The sequence below is a fragment of the Sitodiplosis mosellana genome, unplaced genomic scaffold, assembly GCF_009176505.1.
Source record: "Sitodiplosis mosellana isolate CC-2019 unplaced genomic scaffold, AAFC_SMos_1.0 Smas_scaffold_1, whole genome shotgun sequence".
In the NCBI taxonomy this organism is placed as follows: Eukaryota; Metazoa; Arthropoda; class Insecta; order Diptera; family Cecidomyiidae; genus Sitodiplosis; species Sitodiplosis mosellana.
In genome coordinates this window covers 22,107,490-22,127,920 of record NW_022595244.1, presented here as the reverse complement: position 1 = coordinate 22,127,920, position 20,431 = coordinate 22,107,490, and the positions used below count along the sequence as shown (strand labels likewise).

The 20,431-nt window shown below is 36.6% G+C and overlaps 2 protein-coding genes across 5 annotated transcripts; both read right to left on the bottom strand.

Annotated features, from left to right (window-relative positions):
• Positions 1 to 24: 24 nt before the first annotated feature.
• LOC129575359 (ATP-binding cassette sub-family G member 1) lies at positions 25 to 16,572 on the bottom strand. Of its 4 annotated transcripts, none has more exons than XM_055458870.1 (13): positions 16,016 to 16,572; positions 6,445 to 6,927; positions 5,070 to 5,187; positions 4,771 to 4,966; positions 4,494 to 4,639; positions 2,688 to 2,903; positions 2,594 to 2,616; positions 2,358 to 2,495; positions 2,005 to 2,219; positions 1,523 to 1,691; positions 1,331 to 1,431; positions 1,090 to 1,251; positions 25 to 999 (listed from the first exon to the last, which is right to left on the bottom strand). In XM_055458870.1, the coding sequence occupies exons 2-13, from the start codon at positions 6,782 to 6,784 to the stop codon at positions 649 to 651; spliced, it is 2,175 nt and encodes a 724-aa protein (XP_055314845.1). In that variant the 5' UTR covers positions 6,785 to 6,927; positions 16,016 to 16,572; the 3' UTR covers positions 25 to 648. The 4 variants fall into 4 exon arrangements, with proteins under 4 accessions (XP_055314845.1, XP_055314853.1, XP_055314826.1 ...); XM_055458878.1 differs by lacking the exon at positions 16,016 to 16,572 and adding an exon at positions 15,047 to 15,163; XM_055458851.1 differs by lacking the exon at positions 16,016 to 16,572 and adding an exon at positions 7,148 to 7,266.
• A 427-nt stretch (positions 16,573 to 16,999) lies between these two features.
• Positions 17,000 to 17,905, bottom strand: LOC129569508 (pickpocket protein 28-like). The gene is made up of 5 exons (XM_055448406.1): positions 17,850 to 17,905; positions 17,615 to 17,777; positions 17,462 to 17,517; positions 17,326 to 17,379; positions 17,000 to 17,244 (listed from the first exon to the last, which is right to left on the bottom strand). Exons 2-5 carry the CDS (start codon positions 17,773 to 17,775, stop codon positions 17,000 to 17,002), a joined length of 516 nt encoding a protein of 171 aa, XP_055304381.1. The 5' UTR covers positions 17,776 to 17,777; positions 17,850 to 17,905.
• Between the last annotated feature and the right edge of the window lie 2,526 nt (positions 17,906 to 20,431).

The following is a 20,431-nucleotide window of genomic DNA, read 5'->3' as shown; positions in this document are numbered from 1 at the left end:
AAGAAAATAACGAATACTTCATCATTTTCGAGTATTATTTCTTCAACCAATCTTTATTTTGATATTTACTTATTTTGTACGTATTAAATAGGAAAATACATAATAAAATAAATTCATTTCTAAATCTAAATGCGATACAATAGATGAATCATTATGTGCAGTACAAAATTTAATTCTATCATGAATAATTTAATGACAATCGAATGGTTTCTCTTTTCTCTTATTACATACGTTTTGTTTTGTTGTGCTTGAAAATATCTCCTTATTTGTTTGGTATTCTTTTATGCCACATATTTTGGCTTCCATTTACACATTTACTACAAACTGGTTGCATATTTTGGTGTGTTGAAAAAGTGTCTATTACGGATATGTTTCAGTTGCTATCACCACAAAATATTGTATAAAAAATTATTCTCGTCGCTTTGGAAAATAAATGAAAAGTCGACGATCCCTTTTTGATTAATTCGAAAGTGTTGCTTATAGTATTATCGTCATGCTTTTTTACACTGTCTATTTTAACTAATTGGCAATTCTTTTTTTTTTCATGCCTTGCTTACTTCTTCTGTGTGATTTTCGGGCATATTTGTGGAACAATTACAGTTGGCTATCACCGCGTTGAAATTAAGGTTTTTTTTTTTTGCATGGATTCTATCGCTTATTGAGTTTGAAATAAAGTGTGAATATGGTTAGGATGTGCATTGTAATGATAACACCGCTCATAAGACAAATATTGTGATATGTCTCAAAGCCGTTGATGCTGACCTCGCGTAGAAATACCGCGGGCTTACGGAAATGGCAGTAGTTGAATTTGGTGTCTGGTGGACACCATAAATCAGATCGATTCATACCGTAAACGGTATCGAGGACACCATGAAAACCAGCACGGAAATAGCTAATGTGCCACATCCATTGGAACATTCGATTAATGTCAACGTATCGCGTACAGAATCCAAACACCGAAAATAATACCGCCAATATTGGACCGATGAAAACAGCAATCTGAAATGTTTTGAAAAATCGAATTTCGACGATTCAGAATGGAAAGATGGCAGTCAGAATCTCTTTGATTTGATGTAACTTTAAACTCACCTTGATTGGCATCGTTGAACCGATAAAGAAGCCCCACGATTGTGCCGAGATTGTTGCCAATAGACACATTATGGTGAAAATAATGAAACGATGCGGTTCACCAGCCACATAGTTCCCGGTCAAAAAGTAACTGCCGCACACATACAAAAATGTGCAGAATAGCTAAAAATCGAAAATGGTTTTATTACATTTTTATGGTTACTCTCAGACTGTGTGTGTGACAGTTAGAGAAAACACTCACTTGGAATGGTATTTCGAACAATATGATGGAAAAGTAGTATGGAATTAAATTGTACCATCGATTAAAATGCTCGCGCCGGAGCGTTTCCATCTCGAGTGGAACTAGAAAAGTAAACAAATTGATTTAGTGAATATTTTGTCCGAAGTGAACACTTTGAAGATAGAAAATTCGCGAATAAAAATATCCACTTACAAGACAACACGACCGACATTTTCCCCGTATAAATAATGAGCAAGATGGAACCATAGAGATAGACGTAGTTTCCGAATGTGTGGGTGGCATCATAGCCTACGTTATGATAGAGATAGCCAAACATTGGAGCGATGCACAAGTGCGAGAGAATTCGAGCGTAAATCAAAAACTGGAATGGAAAATGAATAACGACCGATTAACAAAGGTTCAATCGGGGTTTTTTTTGTCATCGCAAGTCAGTACTGGCTCGCACAAATTCATACAAACTCGCGAGTCCTACCACAGAAAGTACAGAGTCAAAAAACAAATCTACGAATCAACGAAAGTCAGTCATTTTTTTTTTTTAAGAAATAGTGACTCGCTAGCTCATATGATAGACTCGCATAGTTGCCCACATTTTTCGTATTGACTCGTGAGACTCGTATGACACATAAGCCCCTTGGATTCAATGAGAATCACAAATTTCATGTCTTTCTACTTACTGCATTCCTTATGCTGGCTTTGAAATTCCGATCAAAGAGTACTAAAAACTGCATTAGAACCGATGCCCGTTCGCTTTGGTTTTTGATTCGAAATTTGGTGCCATCGTCTTTGGATCCACGCGATATCCTGTATCGCTTAACATTCATTTCTTCATTGTTGTTGTCCATGGTGTTGAATTTATACACAGCCACCTTTCCACCATCGAAACTTCCGCCTACCGAAATTGAACCGTAAGAATAAAGTGTTAATGACATGAGTATCTAGGCTGATTGCAATGACAATAAAACTAATTAAAATGTATTCATTCCAATTATTTGTCATTACAATTGGTAATTAAAACATCACACCGTACCTGAATCAGCTCGAATGAAATTATCTCGCTTATATGTGCCTAAATAGTATGTATCACGTTCCTCGTGGTACTTTTTCACAGCCGCTGCCATCAATTTACTCAAATTGACATCATATTCGCCAACCGCAACTTCAATAACTGTTAAACGATAAGGAAAATGAAATACGTTTTCATTATTATTTGGACTAGCACATTCCAATTGCAAAGAGGAAAAAAACTGAATCAGAAATACTCACGAAAATCAGCCGGATTGTGATAGCTAAAAGTGGAAAAGGATATCATTACTTTTTGTTGATTACTTTCAATCGGTGGACAGTTAAAAACTCTCACCTGGGACACTCTAAGCCATGATCGCTCATAAATGGAACCAGTTCTTTGATGGGACCTTGATAAATGCAGTTGCCTTGTGTGACCGCATACAATTTGTCAAACATTTCAAAGACCAATGCGCTCGGCTGATGTATGGTGCACACGATTGTACGACCTTCTTGAGCCAGTCGCTTCAACAACGATATGCAACTCGTACACGACGAACTATCTAACCCACTAACCGATTGCAATTTGCATCGGAATGGAAAAAAAAGAAAAAAAAAAACACGAAAAATATTATAAAATCATGAAAATAAAATGCGAATAATTAACAGTTTGCATTGTCAATCAAAATGTTGCGGTGGCTAATTGACTAAATTGTACACTAATTGGACATTTGTGAATCAAACATGCAACGATGATTTTTTTTTTGTGTGTGTGTTTTATGTGAATGGATCATTTGAAATAATTGCGTCTGCGGTTGTTTTTCTTCGTTTCAATGCATTGTGTGTCGCGAGTAAGGAAAAAAAAGAGATCTTTTATTCAATTTAAATTTTTTCGTCTTCGCTATCATCGAGAGAGGGAGAGAAAAAACCGGTCTGGACTGTAGACACCTGATGCCAAAACGCCAAAACAAAGTGGTTCTCACATAAATTTTTACGTCGATTTTTTTTTTGTAGAGAAAAAAATATTTGAAGTTGTGTGTCTGTGTATGTCTTTATCTAACCTAAGCAGTTGATACGCATTAGAATGTGCTGAAAAATCGAGTGACTATATAGTTTTTTGTTCTGTCGCATTGCAATACATGTCATGGCAATCGATTTAATTAAGCCGTGAGACTTGATTTAATCGATGCACAACAACCAAACCGAACCGGCCTCAAGACCATCAATGTTGTGTCTACTCATAAACACACGTCGGCAATTGCTGAGTGGCAACATTTCAGGCTACTGCAATTTTCGACTAGAACATGAAAAAAATGTGTATAGACTTGAAAACGAGTTTTCAATCTCTTCCAATCTCTCTCGCTCACGCGAGATAATCATATAACATATTTTAATCAGACCAACCATCATCGTTGTCCGCATGAAGCAGTTCGTATTAAAAATACGCATTAAATGACTGTAAAATTGAGGTTTGCGTGTATTTTTAGCCGCAAACAACACAATTGACACCATACATAAAATATCTTTTTAATTTGGCGGAATTTGAAAGATCAAGTGCGGTCAAAAAGTGGCTTCAAATTAAAATGAATAACAGATTTTGTTGTTTTTTCTCTCCCTCTGTGTGTGTGTCTCAGTTGACATACTGATTATTGTGTGCCAATTAGAATGCATGACGTTCGGCTTTATGAATGTCACTCGAAAACTCGGCTCAATTTCGGAAAAATAACAGCACGTGCAATACAGTTGGGCCTAACCTACCGTCGTCATGACTCTCAATTGAATGTCATTATCCTTGTTGATTGTAATAACCACATACACAGATACACTCCCCTCTTACACCTTTCGAATCATGCATGCACTACAAGCTGTTTCAATATGCATTTACATAACGGAACTATCACACAGCACAAAATGTTGCAAGAAACGTAAACAAGTGTCGAACGAGTAACTGTGTAAAGGTACATGATCAACGGAAGAAAAAAAACGCAAACAAAATCTTGAATTTATGCCCAGGAAAAAGATTTTATAATTTGATTTAAAATTAATTTCGGTATGACGACAACGATGACGACCACTTTTTTTTTTTTTGGAATGATCCAGGTCCATGGCAACGAAACTGAATTTCAGGAAGTTCAATGAACAAAAATTGCGGTTCACTTACGTTGTTGGTTCGTCTAGAAAAATCACTGACGGGTTACTAATTAGCTCGAGCGCGATGCTCATTCGCTTCTTTTGTCCGCCGGATAATTGGCCGCATTTGGTGTTGAATCGCGTCTCCAGTCCGAGCAACTCCAATATACTGTGAATCTGAAACGAACAAATAAACATACATGGAGAAACCAGAATAGATCGATCAATTCGTAAGCAATGATCAAGGTTTTTCCTTAAAACTAGTTTTCTTTCACCTTCTCCACCTTCTTCTGTTTCTTCTTACTTACCAGCTGTAGTTTGTACTCTTTGGTAATTTTAAATCCTAATTTCAGATCAGCAGAATATGTCATGGCTTCGCACACAGTTAGATATGGACGCAGCGCATCGTCTTGATGTATATATGCGGATACGTTTCGGAAATTCTCTGAATTACTCGACCGACTCTTGCCATTGATTGTGATTTTGCCCGTGACACCAGTTTCACTGTGGGAGAAAATATTGACTCATCATTGAAACATCAACGAAGAAACATTTATTTGCCAACGGCAAGTAATAAATAATCAATGAATATGATAGATATACTAACACGTATCCAGCCAGAATGTTCAACAGTGTCGATTTTCCTGCGCCACTAGGGCCCATAATAGCGGTCAACTGGCCGGATCGAAATGCGCCGCTCACATCATGCAAAATTTCTTTTTTCTCTGTTTACAGAGCGAAAGACGGAATAAATGGGAAAACATAAAAAAAACTGCGTTTATATTTTTTGTTTTATTTTGATTGCGATGAATCGAATTTATTCCACAATATTGATTCTCTAGCTTACGGTCGATCGACTGCATTTAACGACAATGTGAAAAAAAAAAAAACTGTAATTCCGGCTCTGAATTATACACCGCACAGAATACTTAATAATTACGTTCAAAAACAATAACTACGCGGTAATTATCCGAAGTGATTTATTCTTTTCATTCAGAAGATGATGATATGTACGGCGAATATGAACAGAGTGTGATTAAAATCATTTTCAGTGAAACTGATTTTATTATCGTAAAGCATAACAATGGAACATGAGAGAATTGCAAGGTGCGCGCGCTCGTGCGAGAAAGCTAAAAATATATATGTATGTGTATTTGTGTATGTATTTTGGTTTTCACTATGCGCTTGAGCAAAGTCCGTAAACGGCGAATTTGATTTGCATTTGCAAATTAATCTAATGATGGGAGTATGTATTCGAGTTTTAAACTGTTTGATTTAGCATGTACCCTATCTGCACATTTAATGCACCGGAACAAATATATTTATGGTGCGTGCTTAGCGCTCATCTTGACGATTTAATGCCCAATAATTAATTTTAATCAATTCCATTTCTGCTTTGAAAACCTCGTTCTTCTACTGATTTCAGATTACATAATCTAATTAGAACATATACAATTCCACTGCTGATTCTTCACATCGAATTCAATGCATTGTTTGCATTTCGTCGATTCTAAATTGTTACTCTATTGCCCATGAGTACAAAGTTTAATAATTTATTTCAATGGATAAACAGAAAATTGTAGTTTTTGTTTATAAAAGAGTTGTATTTAATAGCATTCGGGGTGAATATTTTGCTCTCTCTTTTTCTCTCTTTCTACAGCAATTAATCGGCCCAGTAATTATAAAATAAATTAATGCAAAACAAAAAAAATAACACGCGCTCGAACGCGAAGATAAACGAAATTGAACGAAACAAATGAGTAAAACAAATGAGTGAGGCATGTGCGCTTCGGCGCGTAGAAATGATTGGAATTCCACAAATAATTTATCAACATCGGTTTCATATTCTGGGGCGTTATCGCGCGCGCAATTTAAAAATGACCCAATTCCGTTTTTTTTTTTCCTAAATAATCACAGTCGAAAATATTGTACTAATCTCTCACTGTCTTTAGAGTATTCTATGCTGAATGATAGGCACTTACCAAATTGGCGATTTTGAAACGAAAACTTTTTTACGGTGTATTTAACATTTTGGAATTCGATGTCGACCTTTGGCCGCTTCGGGAATGTAAAATCAATTGATGCCTTTTTCTTGGCAATGATATCGATTACTGCTGCGGCTGTTGCCGATGCCACTTTTTCACTGTTGACATTATCCAATGCATCGGATGCATGAAAGAGTGTGTTATTGTTTGGTGCTTCGAGGTCTTCTTCAATGTAATCAACGATTGAATTTTCTGGTGTGGTTGAACTGGATTGACAACATCCGACAATGGACGATGATGTTGACGGTTTCTCATCTCTTGTCGCTTTGACCGACATAGTTACGACCTATCTGGCTGCGTTTCAAAACAACAAATTCATAAACACACTCACACAAGTCTCTCACTCTTTCTATCTGTCTGTCTCTCTATTTTTCTGCTATTCTTCGATGCACTTCAGTTCATTTTTACACGTACGGTTATCTAGAAACGAAGAAGATGAACAGAAAAAAAGTCACATTTGAAAAATGTTTGTTTCATGCACAATTAATCGCAAAGTATTTGTATTCGAAGACACAAGATTATCATTTTTTTCAAAAAAAAAAAAAAAACACACGCGTCCAATGTTTGCCTATTATTTGTAGCTCCATTTACACATTAAGTGTTCAATGGCTTTGTAACTATAGCTAGAGAATTTATTCACTATTCAGTTGTCGTCGGCGGTGGCGACAGCGATCGATCAACTCTTTTTTATTGAACTAAGAGACGACTGTTTGCTCGTAGCAAGCAAACAGAACGATTCGATTGATTGCAATGCAATAGCGTTTGTGTTCGAATACGAATTAAGCCAGAATGTAAATGTTTGGCGCTTCAGCACAGCACGGTGCTATAAATACATTTTGTCGGTCGTTCGCTCGTTCCTTCTCTCACTCTCTATGTGTGTGTATATTACACGAGAGTGTCACTGAACCTGACATTCTGTATTCTGCCTGTATGTGCGATGCATTCGGTTGCATTGCAGTTGATTTTTGCTGCGTACGGCATTGCAACATCAAAACCATGCAACATACATATATAGGCGCATTGACGCTTTGCAGCAGCACAGAAAACTTGTATTTGGATGAGAAAAAAAAACTTTATATTTATGCAACGATGCAGAAGAGTAAACCAAGACATGGAAATGAAAAGAAACAGAAGAAGATACGGCCTTTGCAATCCGGTATTATTTATCAGCAGCGATAATAACACGCCAGCAACATTGTCGAGTTCTGTTTTTTCATCTCTTTGGCTACATAGAATGTTTGGACAACAACGGTATCTCCGATTTATCCGTTCATATTTTTTTGTGCTGTTTTTGTGAATAAATTCAGCTCGTTCGTAATTTTTGTCAATAAATTCTGTTTTTTGAAAATTCAATTTTTTTAAGTGGCTTAAAGTTCAGGAAAAATTCTCTGCAAACTGCACAGCTCACGAACAACAAACAGAAATAAATAGATTTCAAACACACAATATACAATGATCAATTAACAAACGCCCCAGCCGAACGAAAACAACAGCAACAAATGTATTCCTCATTTGGTATGCGCAAAAAATATTTAAATGAGATGCAAATGAAATAAATTTCGATGACGACGCGCGACTATCATGTTTTTTCGCCTTTTTTCCGTTCTTCTTTTATCGCACACACTATCTATTGCGCGCGCGAGAGCCTGATTCGTTCTTCCTATGAAAAAAGCGAAGCACAAGCGTGCTATTTGCTTTCTGTGTGAATAAATGACTCATTTTCATCGATATTAACTGAATGCTGAGGAATAAAAATGGTTAGCGACAAAAATACGTGTGATATGCATGGGCAATTTGGCATTACGTAATCAATTAAACATTCTGGTTCATCGATACGATACGAAGAGACACACCACGACACACACTTATCACACACATGGATCTCGTCACGTATTGAACATCGCACTTTTGATAGCAATTGGCGGTGTGTCATAAATATTGAACTTATGGCTACGGCTATGATTTCAATCAAATTGAAACACACACTCACATTCGTCTGGATCGAATAGAGACAGAGAATAATATACTGTATTGAATAGAGATAGCAAAATTTCAAAAAAATACATTTTTCCGTCTGTAAAATCACTTTTTTCTCGAATTTATTATTCCGGTCGCTCACACTCGTCCACTCAAGTTTGTTTGTCATCAAAACATTGGCGGCGATATTTTGCAAGTCACGTTTCAAGCGAATCTTGAACTGATACAATCTTGTTTACAGATTAATGTGCTTTATCAAAACGGAATTCTGATAATTTTGTTCAGTTCCCGTGGAAGTGAGCTGGTCTTTGTTTTTCCGGCAAATGGCAAATCGTATCGTTTTGTTAATCGTGTGTGTGTGTGTGTGCGTCGAAAGTGTTAAAAATACCTGTATTTTTTTGGTCATGTCATGTTCTTTACATTCGAAAACGTTAAGGTCAAAGTCGAAAACAGTGTGGATGAAACTAGCAGTAGTAATAGCGGTGGTGGTGGTTGCGCGCGAGCGCGTGTTGGTAGTGAATACTGAAAATTGGCAACTGTCTATTGTGTTTGTCGATGCAATAAAAGCATGATTCCATTCACACACTCAATCGACGATGACGACGACGACGACGACGACGACGACAAAGACAGTGGCTTCATCGAGCAGAAAGTTGTTTTAAATACGTAGTTCAAATGTCACAATTGACTTGCGTACAGCACATTGTTAAGTGTGAACACATATTATTTACTGCGGCATTACACAAAGTAATTTGTCACCTTTGGAGCTTTTTTGTTCACATTATTGCTATACGTAAATCTGGACTGAAAGTGAAAAAAAGGAAAAAAAACTGCATTCTTATATTGCGGAGAGAGAATGTGTGTTCTCGTGTCACCAGGGAACAGTTTATGTGCGGGGTAGCACACGACGGCGACAATCATCGAATCATTCTGAAGCACAACTTAACAACATGTTGTCTTATTCATTTTTATAATGAAAATGCAATTATGGTTATTACATTAATCGCATATTCATTCTGAATGCTGTAATTTCGATATGTTCTGCACAGAAAAGTGTTTTAGAAACGAAACGAACGAAACAGAAAAAAAAAATCAACGTATATAACAAGCTCAAGGCCAAACCTGTTTTTTTTTTTCTTCGTTCAATTTCATTACTAGATATTGCAACGCTAGATTCAGTTGCACTTAATTTTTTTTTCGTTTCACCGATTTCTACCAATTTTCAGCGCATTGATTTCAGCCAGTCAGTCAGTCGTTTACATTGCACACAAATGACGCTCATTCCAATTGGATGTGTTCAGCAGTGCGTGTTTTATCGTCTCCATCTACTATGCTATTAATGTGTAACAACAACGACGACGACCCAACACACAATCACATACAACGCTTCGATTCGCCGTCCAAGTGGTTCGTCCAGATCGGTTGCATTTAATTGGTTTGATCGGTTTTCAACGACGAAGACGAACAACAACGATTACATTTGTCGGCCGAATATCGAATGGCCTTTGTTAACCGTAATCAAATATGGCAATCACAATGCGAATATTTTTAATTAAATATATAAATGACCATAGGATCGTAAAAAAACATTCGCATTTTCGGCATTTCAGTTAAATTGAAATTTTATTGAAAAAAATACAAATCTCCATTTCGAGGCTCATCTTTTGTAGGGAATGCCAAAAGAGATTCTTTCGAATAGTTTTTGGACAAAAATTATCTAATAAATATGGCCATGCGAATATGTAGATGGTCATTTTGTTAGGAAGAATGTTTCGTTTTGGTGTTCTCAAAGCCACAATCTCATGCTAAATATAAAACATGCCATAAGCTTAGTTCAAACGGTGTACGGTGTGGGTTTCTCTCTCTCTCTCTCTCTCTCTCTCTCTCTCGTCAATTCACTTTTATTTTCCATTTGTATAAGATCTAATTTGTGTTTTGACGTTCAAAAAATCTATGGGTGAGATTGAGAGTAGTGTATATTTGATTGACTTTGTTACGAAAGAGAAGAGCAAGTTTCTGTCGACTTAAAAATGGTTAAAAGCGAGTATGTTCGTTTTTAGCGGGTCCTCGCGGTTTTTCACGGTTTCCGTGGAACTGATAAGAGATAACAACTTGGTGTCTTCGGCAAAATTGTAGCACTCGAGGTCTTCTATAACATCGCTGAAGACAGTTCCGCGAAAAGCGCGAAAAATGATAAGAAAAAAAAAGTTCTATATAAAATTTGCTTTTTTATGTGCGCGATTTGCGCGCAACTGATAAGAGATAACTGTCTTCAGCTTAGTTATAGAAGACCTCAAGTACTACAACTTTGCTGAAGACACCATGTTGTTATCTTTTATCAGTCGCGTGAAAACCATGAAGACCGCGGAGGCTAGACGGTACTACAACATACTCTACTTTAACGCCAACAGAATCATCAGAAAACATACTCGCCTTTTCAAAAATATAAATCGAAGAAAAAACATACTCCACTCTCAATCTCACCCATAGAAATGACCAAATCAACGGTTTCAAAGGTATCAAATCACCGTTGAGTTAAGCGAATGACCGTTAAAAAGGTACCGCTAAGTAGTAAGTTGAAATGTTCTTTGCTGGTTATACTTGGCACCAATTCAATTGGCTGAATTCCAATGAAAATAAAAACTCGATTCGCACTTTGATTCGACGAAGCCTTACAAATAAACGATGTGTACCATAAGGCAGTTGGGAAGTTTGCATTGCATTGCATTTAATTGAAAGTGTAAGAAAAATAAAAAACGCAACAAATTGAAATTTGATTGGTAATAATTGGAATTGAAAATGGGTACTCGGTATTTGTGTGTGCAAAACAAGTGAGGCCGCACTCACGGTGGAAATGACAACATTTTATTGTTTGCGTGACGAATGCCATGTTGTGTGTTGTTGCCCTTTTTTACTTCCACAGTTTATACTAAATGATTTTCACTTTTATTATTCCAGCTTGCGAAGCGACGACTGTGTTCAATGCGATAAATCGAAGAAGAAAAAAACTTGAAATTTATTCGCGACGATTAATTTGCATTGCGCGCGCGACTAACAATTGAATTTGTTGTGCCAGGTCATACGACGGGTATGACTTTCATTATCAGGTAACCCAAATTCGTCGATTTTTCGCTGTTATTGCTCGATGACGGCGATGACGATGACGATGAGTGAGCAATCATTTTCGGTTTGTTTGTTTCTTCCAAAAAACTGACTTTTCCGAACATATCGACGAGCTGCTGTGAATTGGTCATCGACACACGACAGTCGATTTGTTCTAATTTGATAACGGTCAATTGATTACAACATGCGTTTCCATGTCTTTCGCCGTTTCCATTTGAATATGTATCAAATATGGTTTGTGTTTCGTGCAATATTTCCCGTATTCGGTGAGAGTTTCTAAGCAACACACAGTTCATTGATAATTTTCATGGGTTATTCGCCGGCAAATCAATGCATGCATAATGAATGTATTTTATACATCACCGGCTGGTCAAAATACAAAACAAACAACGATTTATAATTGTGTAAATATTTGAATTGACGTGGTTCGGTGCCGAATATTCGCGTGTACACGGCATTTTATCAATAATGTTCTACTTTATGAAATCAAGATCAGACGAAAATGTCATCGAGAAAAAACAGCCTGTTTTCGCTGATTTGTCCATATCGTCTAAAAATAAATGAGTAAATGAGTTCATTCTAAAATGTAGAAATGGCCTTGAATCACCGGATAACGAAACCAGCTCTATTTTTCCCTTCTGTAATGTTGTTTGGAAATGAACTTTGGATTCGATAGTGATAATGGGCTAGCTGGTAATGCGTGGTGACTGTGAATTATAATTGGTACGATTCGGAATGCTTTGTTGCTGACTTTGCCCGATGGCATCGCACGATGTGTTTTCGTTATTTTCGATGTTGAAATCTTGTCTTGCATCTCACAGCACAAAATTGTGATTACAACAACGCAATGGGGGAATGTAATTGTCGACGGCATTTTGCATTGAATTGCATCAACACTGCCTGATCATCGTCGTCGTGCATATTTGAGGTTCAAGAGTGAATTTGCATTTGTTTGCAAACTACATTTGCACAATGTACACATTTTAATCTCGACTTCTTCTCGAACGAAACATTTCCCTAATCTAATTGCGCACAACTGGTTTTGTCGTTTCGTTCAAATCTCAAATCCGCCCGTTTAACTTTACACTTCCCGCATAATAATTGTTTATTGTCACTACACTAGCGTGTTCTATAAACAATTTGCTGTGCTTATCAACTGAAACATTTTGCAAGCCATGTTCCAGTTTGATCATTCCGTGTGATTCCGTAGAAAATCTTTTAAATGTAGTTAAATTTCTTATATTTCTCTGAATTAGATTCAGAAAAGAACCGAGTGCCATTTATTTTACGAATCATTGTGGTTTATTGAGTACTTATAATTGAACAAAAGGGTATTTCCAAACATTGTGCTATTTCCGCCGCGCGTCGTCAACTGGTAGATCGTTGTGAAAGACAACGAGAATAGAACGACCGATTCATGATTTGCCTTCGCTTTGTGTTTGTTTTGATAGATGCAATTCATTCCGTGCACACATTTAACTTGTTTCGTGCCACATTGTCGATGTTTTCAATGTATCTTTTCTTGCATTCACTTGACTCCTCTTTGCAGCACACAACCCGTTTCGTTTTTCTCCTTCTTACAACAAATTAAAGTTGGACGACTGAATCGCACACACCGTACGCATTGATTGATATCAATTGATTATTATGATAAAGAAAAAATTATCATATCATAAAATGACAAAAAACCAATAATAATTACAACTAATCGACAAGCGATTAATATTCATCAAAATGACTTGAAATCAATTATCCTAGTCCATTCATTTAAAGTCTTTTCTCTGTTTTTTTTTTTCTTGGCATTACGATTTTTTCCTCACATTCTCATTGAAAAATTTATTATGTTTATTTATAACAGTATATTTTCTGTGCAACGAGAATGTCAACGATAAAATCATGTACGAACGAGAAGAAAAATCGTCAAACAAATGATGACTCAAACAAAGCGAGTCGCTGTTTTATCGCTGCTGTAGCGAGAAAAAAAAAGCAACAAGTTTGCACAGAAAATGTGTGACGATATTGTATTGCGATATAGTCTGGCTACTGACAAATCCAGTTCCACAGCGCAGTTTATTTTGATTTATATGAAACAGAAGCAGAAAATAGCGCACAAACACACACGTTTGATACACATTTTTGCCATGTTTTATTTACATTTTATATCACCATTTGCTTCGCATTTCACACATGAAATGGGCCGGAATGAGTGGAATATTCTGTGCAGTAAAATTTTCTATTGCTCTCTACATTAATGCGAAATAATAGTTGCTTTTTTATGGCCCGAAATTTCGTACAGGTCTTTTTTGCGAGTTTCTTTACACATTTTTAACAATAGATTAGGTTTCTCCATTAACGGCCGGCGAACAAAAGAAACCGCATTAAAGAAGCTCGAAATGGTCAAATAAATCGTTGTGGTCACGGCAAATTTTGCATGATGAACAGAAATGTTTTATGAAGTGGTGGTTTTCGAGAGCCATCATTAAAATCAAACCAATCATACATTAGTAGCAAATGATGCCTTTTGTCTGGCTCACAAATGATTTCGGGTCAACATTTTTCACGGGTTTCGAGTTTATTAGCGGTTACCTTCAAAAAAACGAAGCATGTGTTAAATATTCGGATCACTTCTTAATTGGCCTAAGCATTGCTTAGTGTTATTATCTTGGCGCATTATGGAGTTGAATGCGATTTGTGATTTTGATTTCATTTTCGAAGTGAAAACGAGTGAGAAGCAAAAGAAAACGAACAAAACTGCGTGCAAATTACCGAAAAAATCCAGCACTTGAATCACGTTTCGAATTTTCAAATCAGGGAATGCAAACCAATTTAGAAACAACCAGCACGATTTATGATTTTAGCTAGAAAATGTGCCAATTGTTGTTTTCTTCTTTTCGATATACAATGTCGATGTGAACAGCGAATCGATACAGAAAAAAACGATACTTGACCGGCCAATGAATTGTGAATGAGCTACGAGCACGTGCACACATCCATATCAAAAACCATTTGCATAACAACAACAACAACAAGCACGAAAAGTTCTGGTTTTGAAACAATCGAATGTCACACGGGCGTTCACTCAGAAATTCAACAAGGAAACTCAATGAATATTCGCCGCGACAATTTCGCACTAAAACCTATGAAGGCGAGAGAAACCCACAATTTGACTATAAATCGTGTTAATTTACTATATATATATATATTGATCGGTCGAGCCTGTTAGATATCTCCGTTGTAGAAGTTTTAGTTCGGTTTCATCATGAACCTGCTGTGCTTGCGCTATAAACATGAACCAAAATTTCTGATTCGTTGTTATGAATTGCAAACAATTTAAAAGAGGAAAATAAAGCAACAGCAGCAACAGCAGCAACAACAACAACAACCGAGTTTTGAAAATTAATTGGTTTTTTAGACAAAAATTCCGACGCACAAAACTCACTTTTCGACTAATACTTAACACAACACGTATACACTTATTCGAATTCGACTGCTGTGTCGATCTGCTCCGGTTGTGGTTGGCCGATTGAATGAACTGAACTGAAGGCAACACAACTCTGGTGTTACACATTTTTACTTGGCTCATACTAGCCGGTGTGTTATTGCGACATCATTCAATTTTCCATCCAAGCAACCAAAACTGATAAAGTGTCGCATTGTCTCTGTGTTTTGTTGGTTGTGCTTAGTCTACCACAACTTTGAGCAATGGAAAACGAACTACATATGTGTTTGTAATTAATGAGTCAGTATAAACAACACATTGTGTATCGTTGGCGGCGCACAATAAATGCATCGGTGTGTATCGTTATCGATTTTGTTTTCTATGCTGCGTCGAAGAAAACACAAATATTTTTGTTTCGATTAATATTGGACTTCATCGTTTCTCTCTATCGGCAAGATTGAATGCGTATGGGCCGAAATGGGACTATGATTCTTGTCCGGAACGATCGAACGAACGAGCATTGCACATATAAACATATTTACAATGTTGCAACAACAGTAGATTGTGACACACAGTACAAATGACTTTGGGAAAAAAAAACAGCAACTAATAGTGCTGTTGACGATGTTTATCGGCGTAAAGAAGGGATCGATAGAGAAAGACGAAAATCAACTGTGAAATCCAACACGCAAAATTTCGTTTCATCATTCGTATGGTGCGTTGTTGGATGCAATCAGACTGACCGAAACATTGTATGCGTAAAACGCAACTTCATCATGTTCTGTGTGTTGTTCAGTTTGTTTTTTCGTTACTCGAAATATTCTCATGCTACGATATACTTCATTTTGTTTTCGGCATGTGACGCACATTTCCTATTCATACATTCCATCCATCCGTCCACTCGTTAGTACACGCACAAAGAGCACACATCTAAATATAGCGTTGATTTTATAAATAAGAAATACGTACGTTTTATTATTAGATGTTATATATTCTGTTCTTTTTTTGAAGACTTTAATTAAACTACATGAAAATTGTGTTTTTTGTGTCCAGTCAACGCCTTCGTTTCTGCGTATTTGTAAACTAATCAAATGTCAAACTTTTGTACAAAATGTGGTATAACTTTTTTTTCTTCAAAAACACTTATGAATTTTGTCTCTTTTTTTCTGAACACAGACAATTTTTTTTATCCACAATAACTAGGCAAAGGATTTTGAAACGAAAAAAAAATCCGTACAAAAAAAAAATCAATAACACAAACGTCAGCTAACAGTGTCAATTTCTTCTAAAAAAGCATCCTCTTGAAACAGAAACGAATGCGATGGATTCTATTCTTGTTTTTTGACACATTTGTGCTTCTTTTCACCGCACGTTCTAAATAACAACTGAATCAACAGCGCTCGAACTAATGCAGGTTTCGTTAAAACACAACGACTTGTGTGTATAGCTATTTTTTTCTTTTAAGTATTATGCGCGCAATCGGTTTGTGAGAGAGTGAGCCGCACCAGTGTTTCTCAAATGAACGCACTGTGTGTGTGTGTGTGTGTGTGTGTGTGTGTGTGTGTATATATATATAAACAACAGCTGTTGCTTCTTTGCAACCGTTTTTCACATTGGATGTGACGCGTTACACATTTGAATCACATGTTGCATTTAATGTGCGACGCATTTTTCGTTGTTACCCGTTGCTTGGGCGAACATTTTTACTTCTGTTACAAACACAATACTTTTTTCTTGTTACGTTTGATTAAAGCGAGAAAAAAAACAGAGGCGTAATTAAACGCATTTTTTTACGAAACAAATCCATTTTATTGTGTTAGATTATGAAATATTCAAACTTTTGATTGTTATTTCGAGCAAAATGCCCATTTTCAGTGGCATTTTATTATACATATTAACAAAATTATACACTTTACCACATTGTTCAATTAGGTTTAGCAAACATTCGTATGTTTAGGTTCGACGATAATGGAAAATTTTTCGGTCATACGTTTTGAAATCATTCACATACATATTGCAAATTCGTTTGTCCTCTTGCGTGAGTTTAGGCTTTTGGTGAATGGGAGTCTCGTTTTGATTCGCATTATCGTACACCAGCGAAATATTTTGATAAAGTCTTATGGTGGCAAAATAAACAATCTCAACAATGTTGACGAGCGAAAACCCCAAGCACAAGCCCAGTAGCCCACCGAAATTACCTGAAAGCGAATGTTACGATTTACACAAGCCCTAATCGCATATGAATTCCTTCTTTTATTCGAAAACTAAATGGAACTTACTGACAATCTCCTGCCACGTCATCAAAACATCGGCACTAAATAACGTTGATTCACCTAATGTGGATAATAGATTTAGAAATTGACACGTTAGAACTTTAAATTATTTTAATGAAGTAAAATTTCGTTAGATAAATACCCAGTGGATAATAGATTTGTACGATGGCAATGTTGTCATAGGTTGACAAATTTTTCCTATTGAAATTTCAAATGAATGAGGAATGTGGGAAGCTTGAATTGAAAATTCCAAGAATCCAATACAAAACGTATATATATATATATATATACTTACATCAACGGCATGTTATTTGCCTCGAGTCCCTTTTTGTTCAATTCAAAGTAGGAAGGTAACACGCGGAAATAGGTTTTTGAACAAATTGGTAAACACTCCAAACATTCAATGGTATCATCGGATGGTTTTTCAATATTCGGAATGGTATACGAGCTCACCATATCTGAAGAGAAAAATTGGGAGAAAAGTAGACCGACAAACATGCACCCAATAAACAACGACTTAAAATAATTACGTCTTATTCGTTCGAGGCATTTATTGTGGGCGAGCGTACATTTCACCGGTGAAATCAGTCCGTCTGGGAAGTTAGTTGGGAGGAAAAAGGGCATACAACCACATATTGTGATAGTATTGCGAAGTTTACATTTTAACAGGCAATCAACAAAGCTGTAGTGACCTGCGTATTGTTCAAATAGCTCATGTTCGAATAAACATCCGCGCTGTACGGGGGAGTATGTTTCGATGGCTGGCTTTGAGTCTAATGTAGTTGATATTAGTTTGAAAACGGCTTTTGTGTTGCTGCCGACGAAGAGCTGTGTGAGGCCACCGTTCTGTACGTCGGCAAAGTCGGAAGGATTGAAAATGTGCACATTGAATCCAATATGATCTCCAGTGGAAAAGTAATAATCGGATGTAGTTGTATTCAAGATGACAGTTAAACCAGTCTCTGGCCCTGTGAACCCAGTTTTACGTGGCTTTTCGACGCTTTTTATTCATTTTTTTTCGTTTGTTGGTTTATTCATCGGTGGAGGAGGAGGAGGAGAAAACAAAGGATTTGGTATAATAACAAAAAATGATCCCCTTAAAGATATATCCTAAAAATACAGATTGTTTGACACAGAAGTACACGACTATCACACACGGCCATGTTTTCATTTTCACTTCATTCGACTACATAGTCGACTCGCTCAAACGGTTTGCTGTTCAGTGTTCACAGACACGAACATATAGTGTGTGAATTGTTTATTAGGGCCAATCGATTTATTTTCTATACGTGCTTTCATTTGATCATCAAATGAGATTTCTCTGTTAGTCCCAACATCGACTTTGGACTTACCGTACATAAATAATGCATATTGGGTTGGTTCGGTATTATTTGGTTGAGCCAGCGGAAAATATACTCACTCTTGTGTGGAAAGTGTATTGAATTGTCGAACGTAGTTGAAAAGGCAGCAATAACCCTCCCGTGTTTTACGAAACTTGAACAGTCTCATGCAATCCATTGCTTTCGAATTGCCCCATCGACATCGTACCATTAAGTCTTCGCATTTCGGAGTAATCTGTCAGCAATTTAATTGGATAATTATCGTTCTGGCATTTTCACTCCCTCTGTCTTTCTCTCTCTCTCTCTCTCTCTCTCTTTCTCTCTCTCTTTGTATCCCTCCTCAATTCTGTGCTTAAATTATATTTATACCTTGAACTCGAATTTATCTTGTGTATCAAACGTGAGCGTTGCATTATTCAAATCAATGATGTCGAGTAAATCCTGAAAAACGATGTATCGCTCGTAGAATTCGGTGTTAAAATCGAAAACATAGCCCAAATTCCGTATATTTTGGAATAGCCAATCGACCGTATAATTTTTCGTTCGCTTTGATCTTTGAATGAAACAAAAAAAACTAATCTAATGAGTAGATGAGACCCGAAATCATCTCAGATGAGTCACATTTCTACAAAATGTAAAATTGAAAACATTTCTTCTTTCTTCTTGCACACACAGTTCAATCGCGTAGTCCATGGCAGCTTTGCTACTAATTTTGTTGACTGAACAAACAGCAACGGCTGGGAATGGAATGGAATTTATTGGATGATCGACACTTTCTAATGATGTAAACGTTGGCTTCGAAACGAAACCATCCAATGCGAAAAATAATATATAGCCACCACCAGCCAAAGCGCACAGTTGAACCACATACCAAAGTAACCTAGGCCAATTTGATAAAAAAAATTGTGAGTGAAATTGATTCGAAAGAAAAACTTTTCGTTGTGTTGTACTTTTCGAAAGTGGAAAGTCCATGTTTAATTAAGTATTTAAATCCATGCAATGATGTGCTTTCGAAGAACTGCCGAATCGTTACAACACACAATTTGGCTGTTAAGAAATCGCTGTTCAAATAATTCGTCGCCATTGACCCTGGGGAATTTTTGCGTACAAATGGAAATGAACAGTCGAACAAAACAAACCAGACTACGGATTTTTTCGACATATTCAAGCCATAAAAAGCCCCATACGCCATGACAGATGCACTTCAACCACTATAAATGATAAATAAGAAGTTGTATGTTTGTTCAGTCGTACATGAAAAAGGTGTGCTGCTGGACTGCCCATGAAACAATTAGATTCGTGTCGAACTTCTGAATATATGTATTTACGGGTTGCGAAAGAACTGGGATATGTTGGACTTTTCAACAATCAACTGATCTGAATACTTTGGGATTTGGAAAATTCCACAGAAAATCTTTTCCTACTAATTTGCCACTAATTTTATACTATCACCCTCTGTGAACACCGTGTATAGATGTACTTTCGATCTTGAAATCCGTACAATAAATTCGATAAGCTCCACGAATTGGACGTATTGGATTGGGCCAATTATCGTATTTCTGAACCAGTTCGGCCAAATTGACATTTAGCCGCTCATAATTAACCATGTCCTAGCTAATTACAATATTTTGATTGAACAATGAAAAGTCTACTTCCTAACAATTTGATTTCGATTTGATTAAACATATTTTCTTAGAGTTGATAGCTATTTGAGAATAGTAACAACTGCAAGCTAAATACCGTGAAGAGTACTTACTGTATATCATACACCA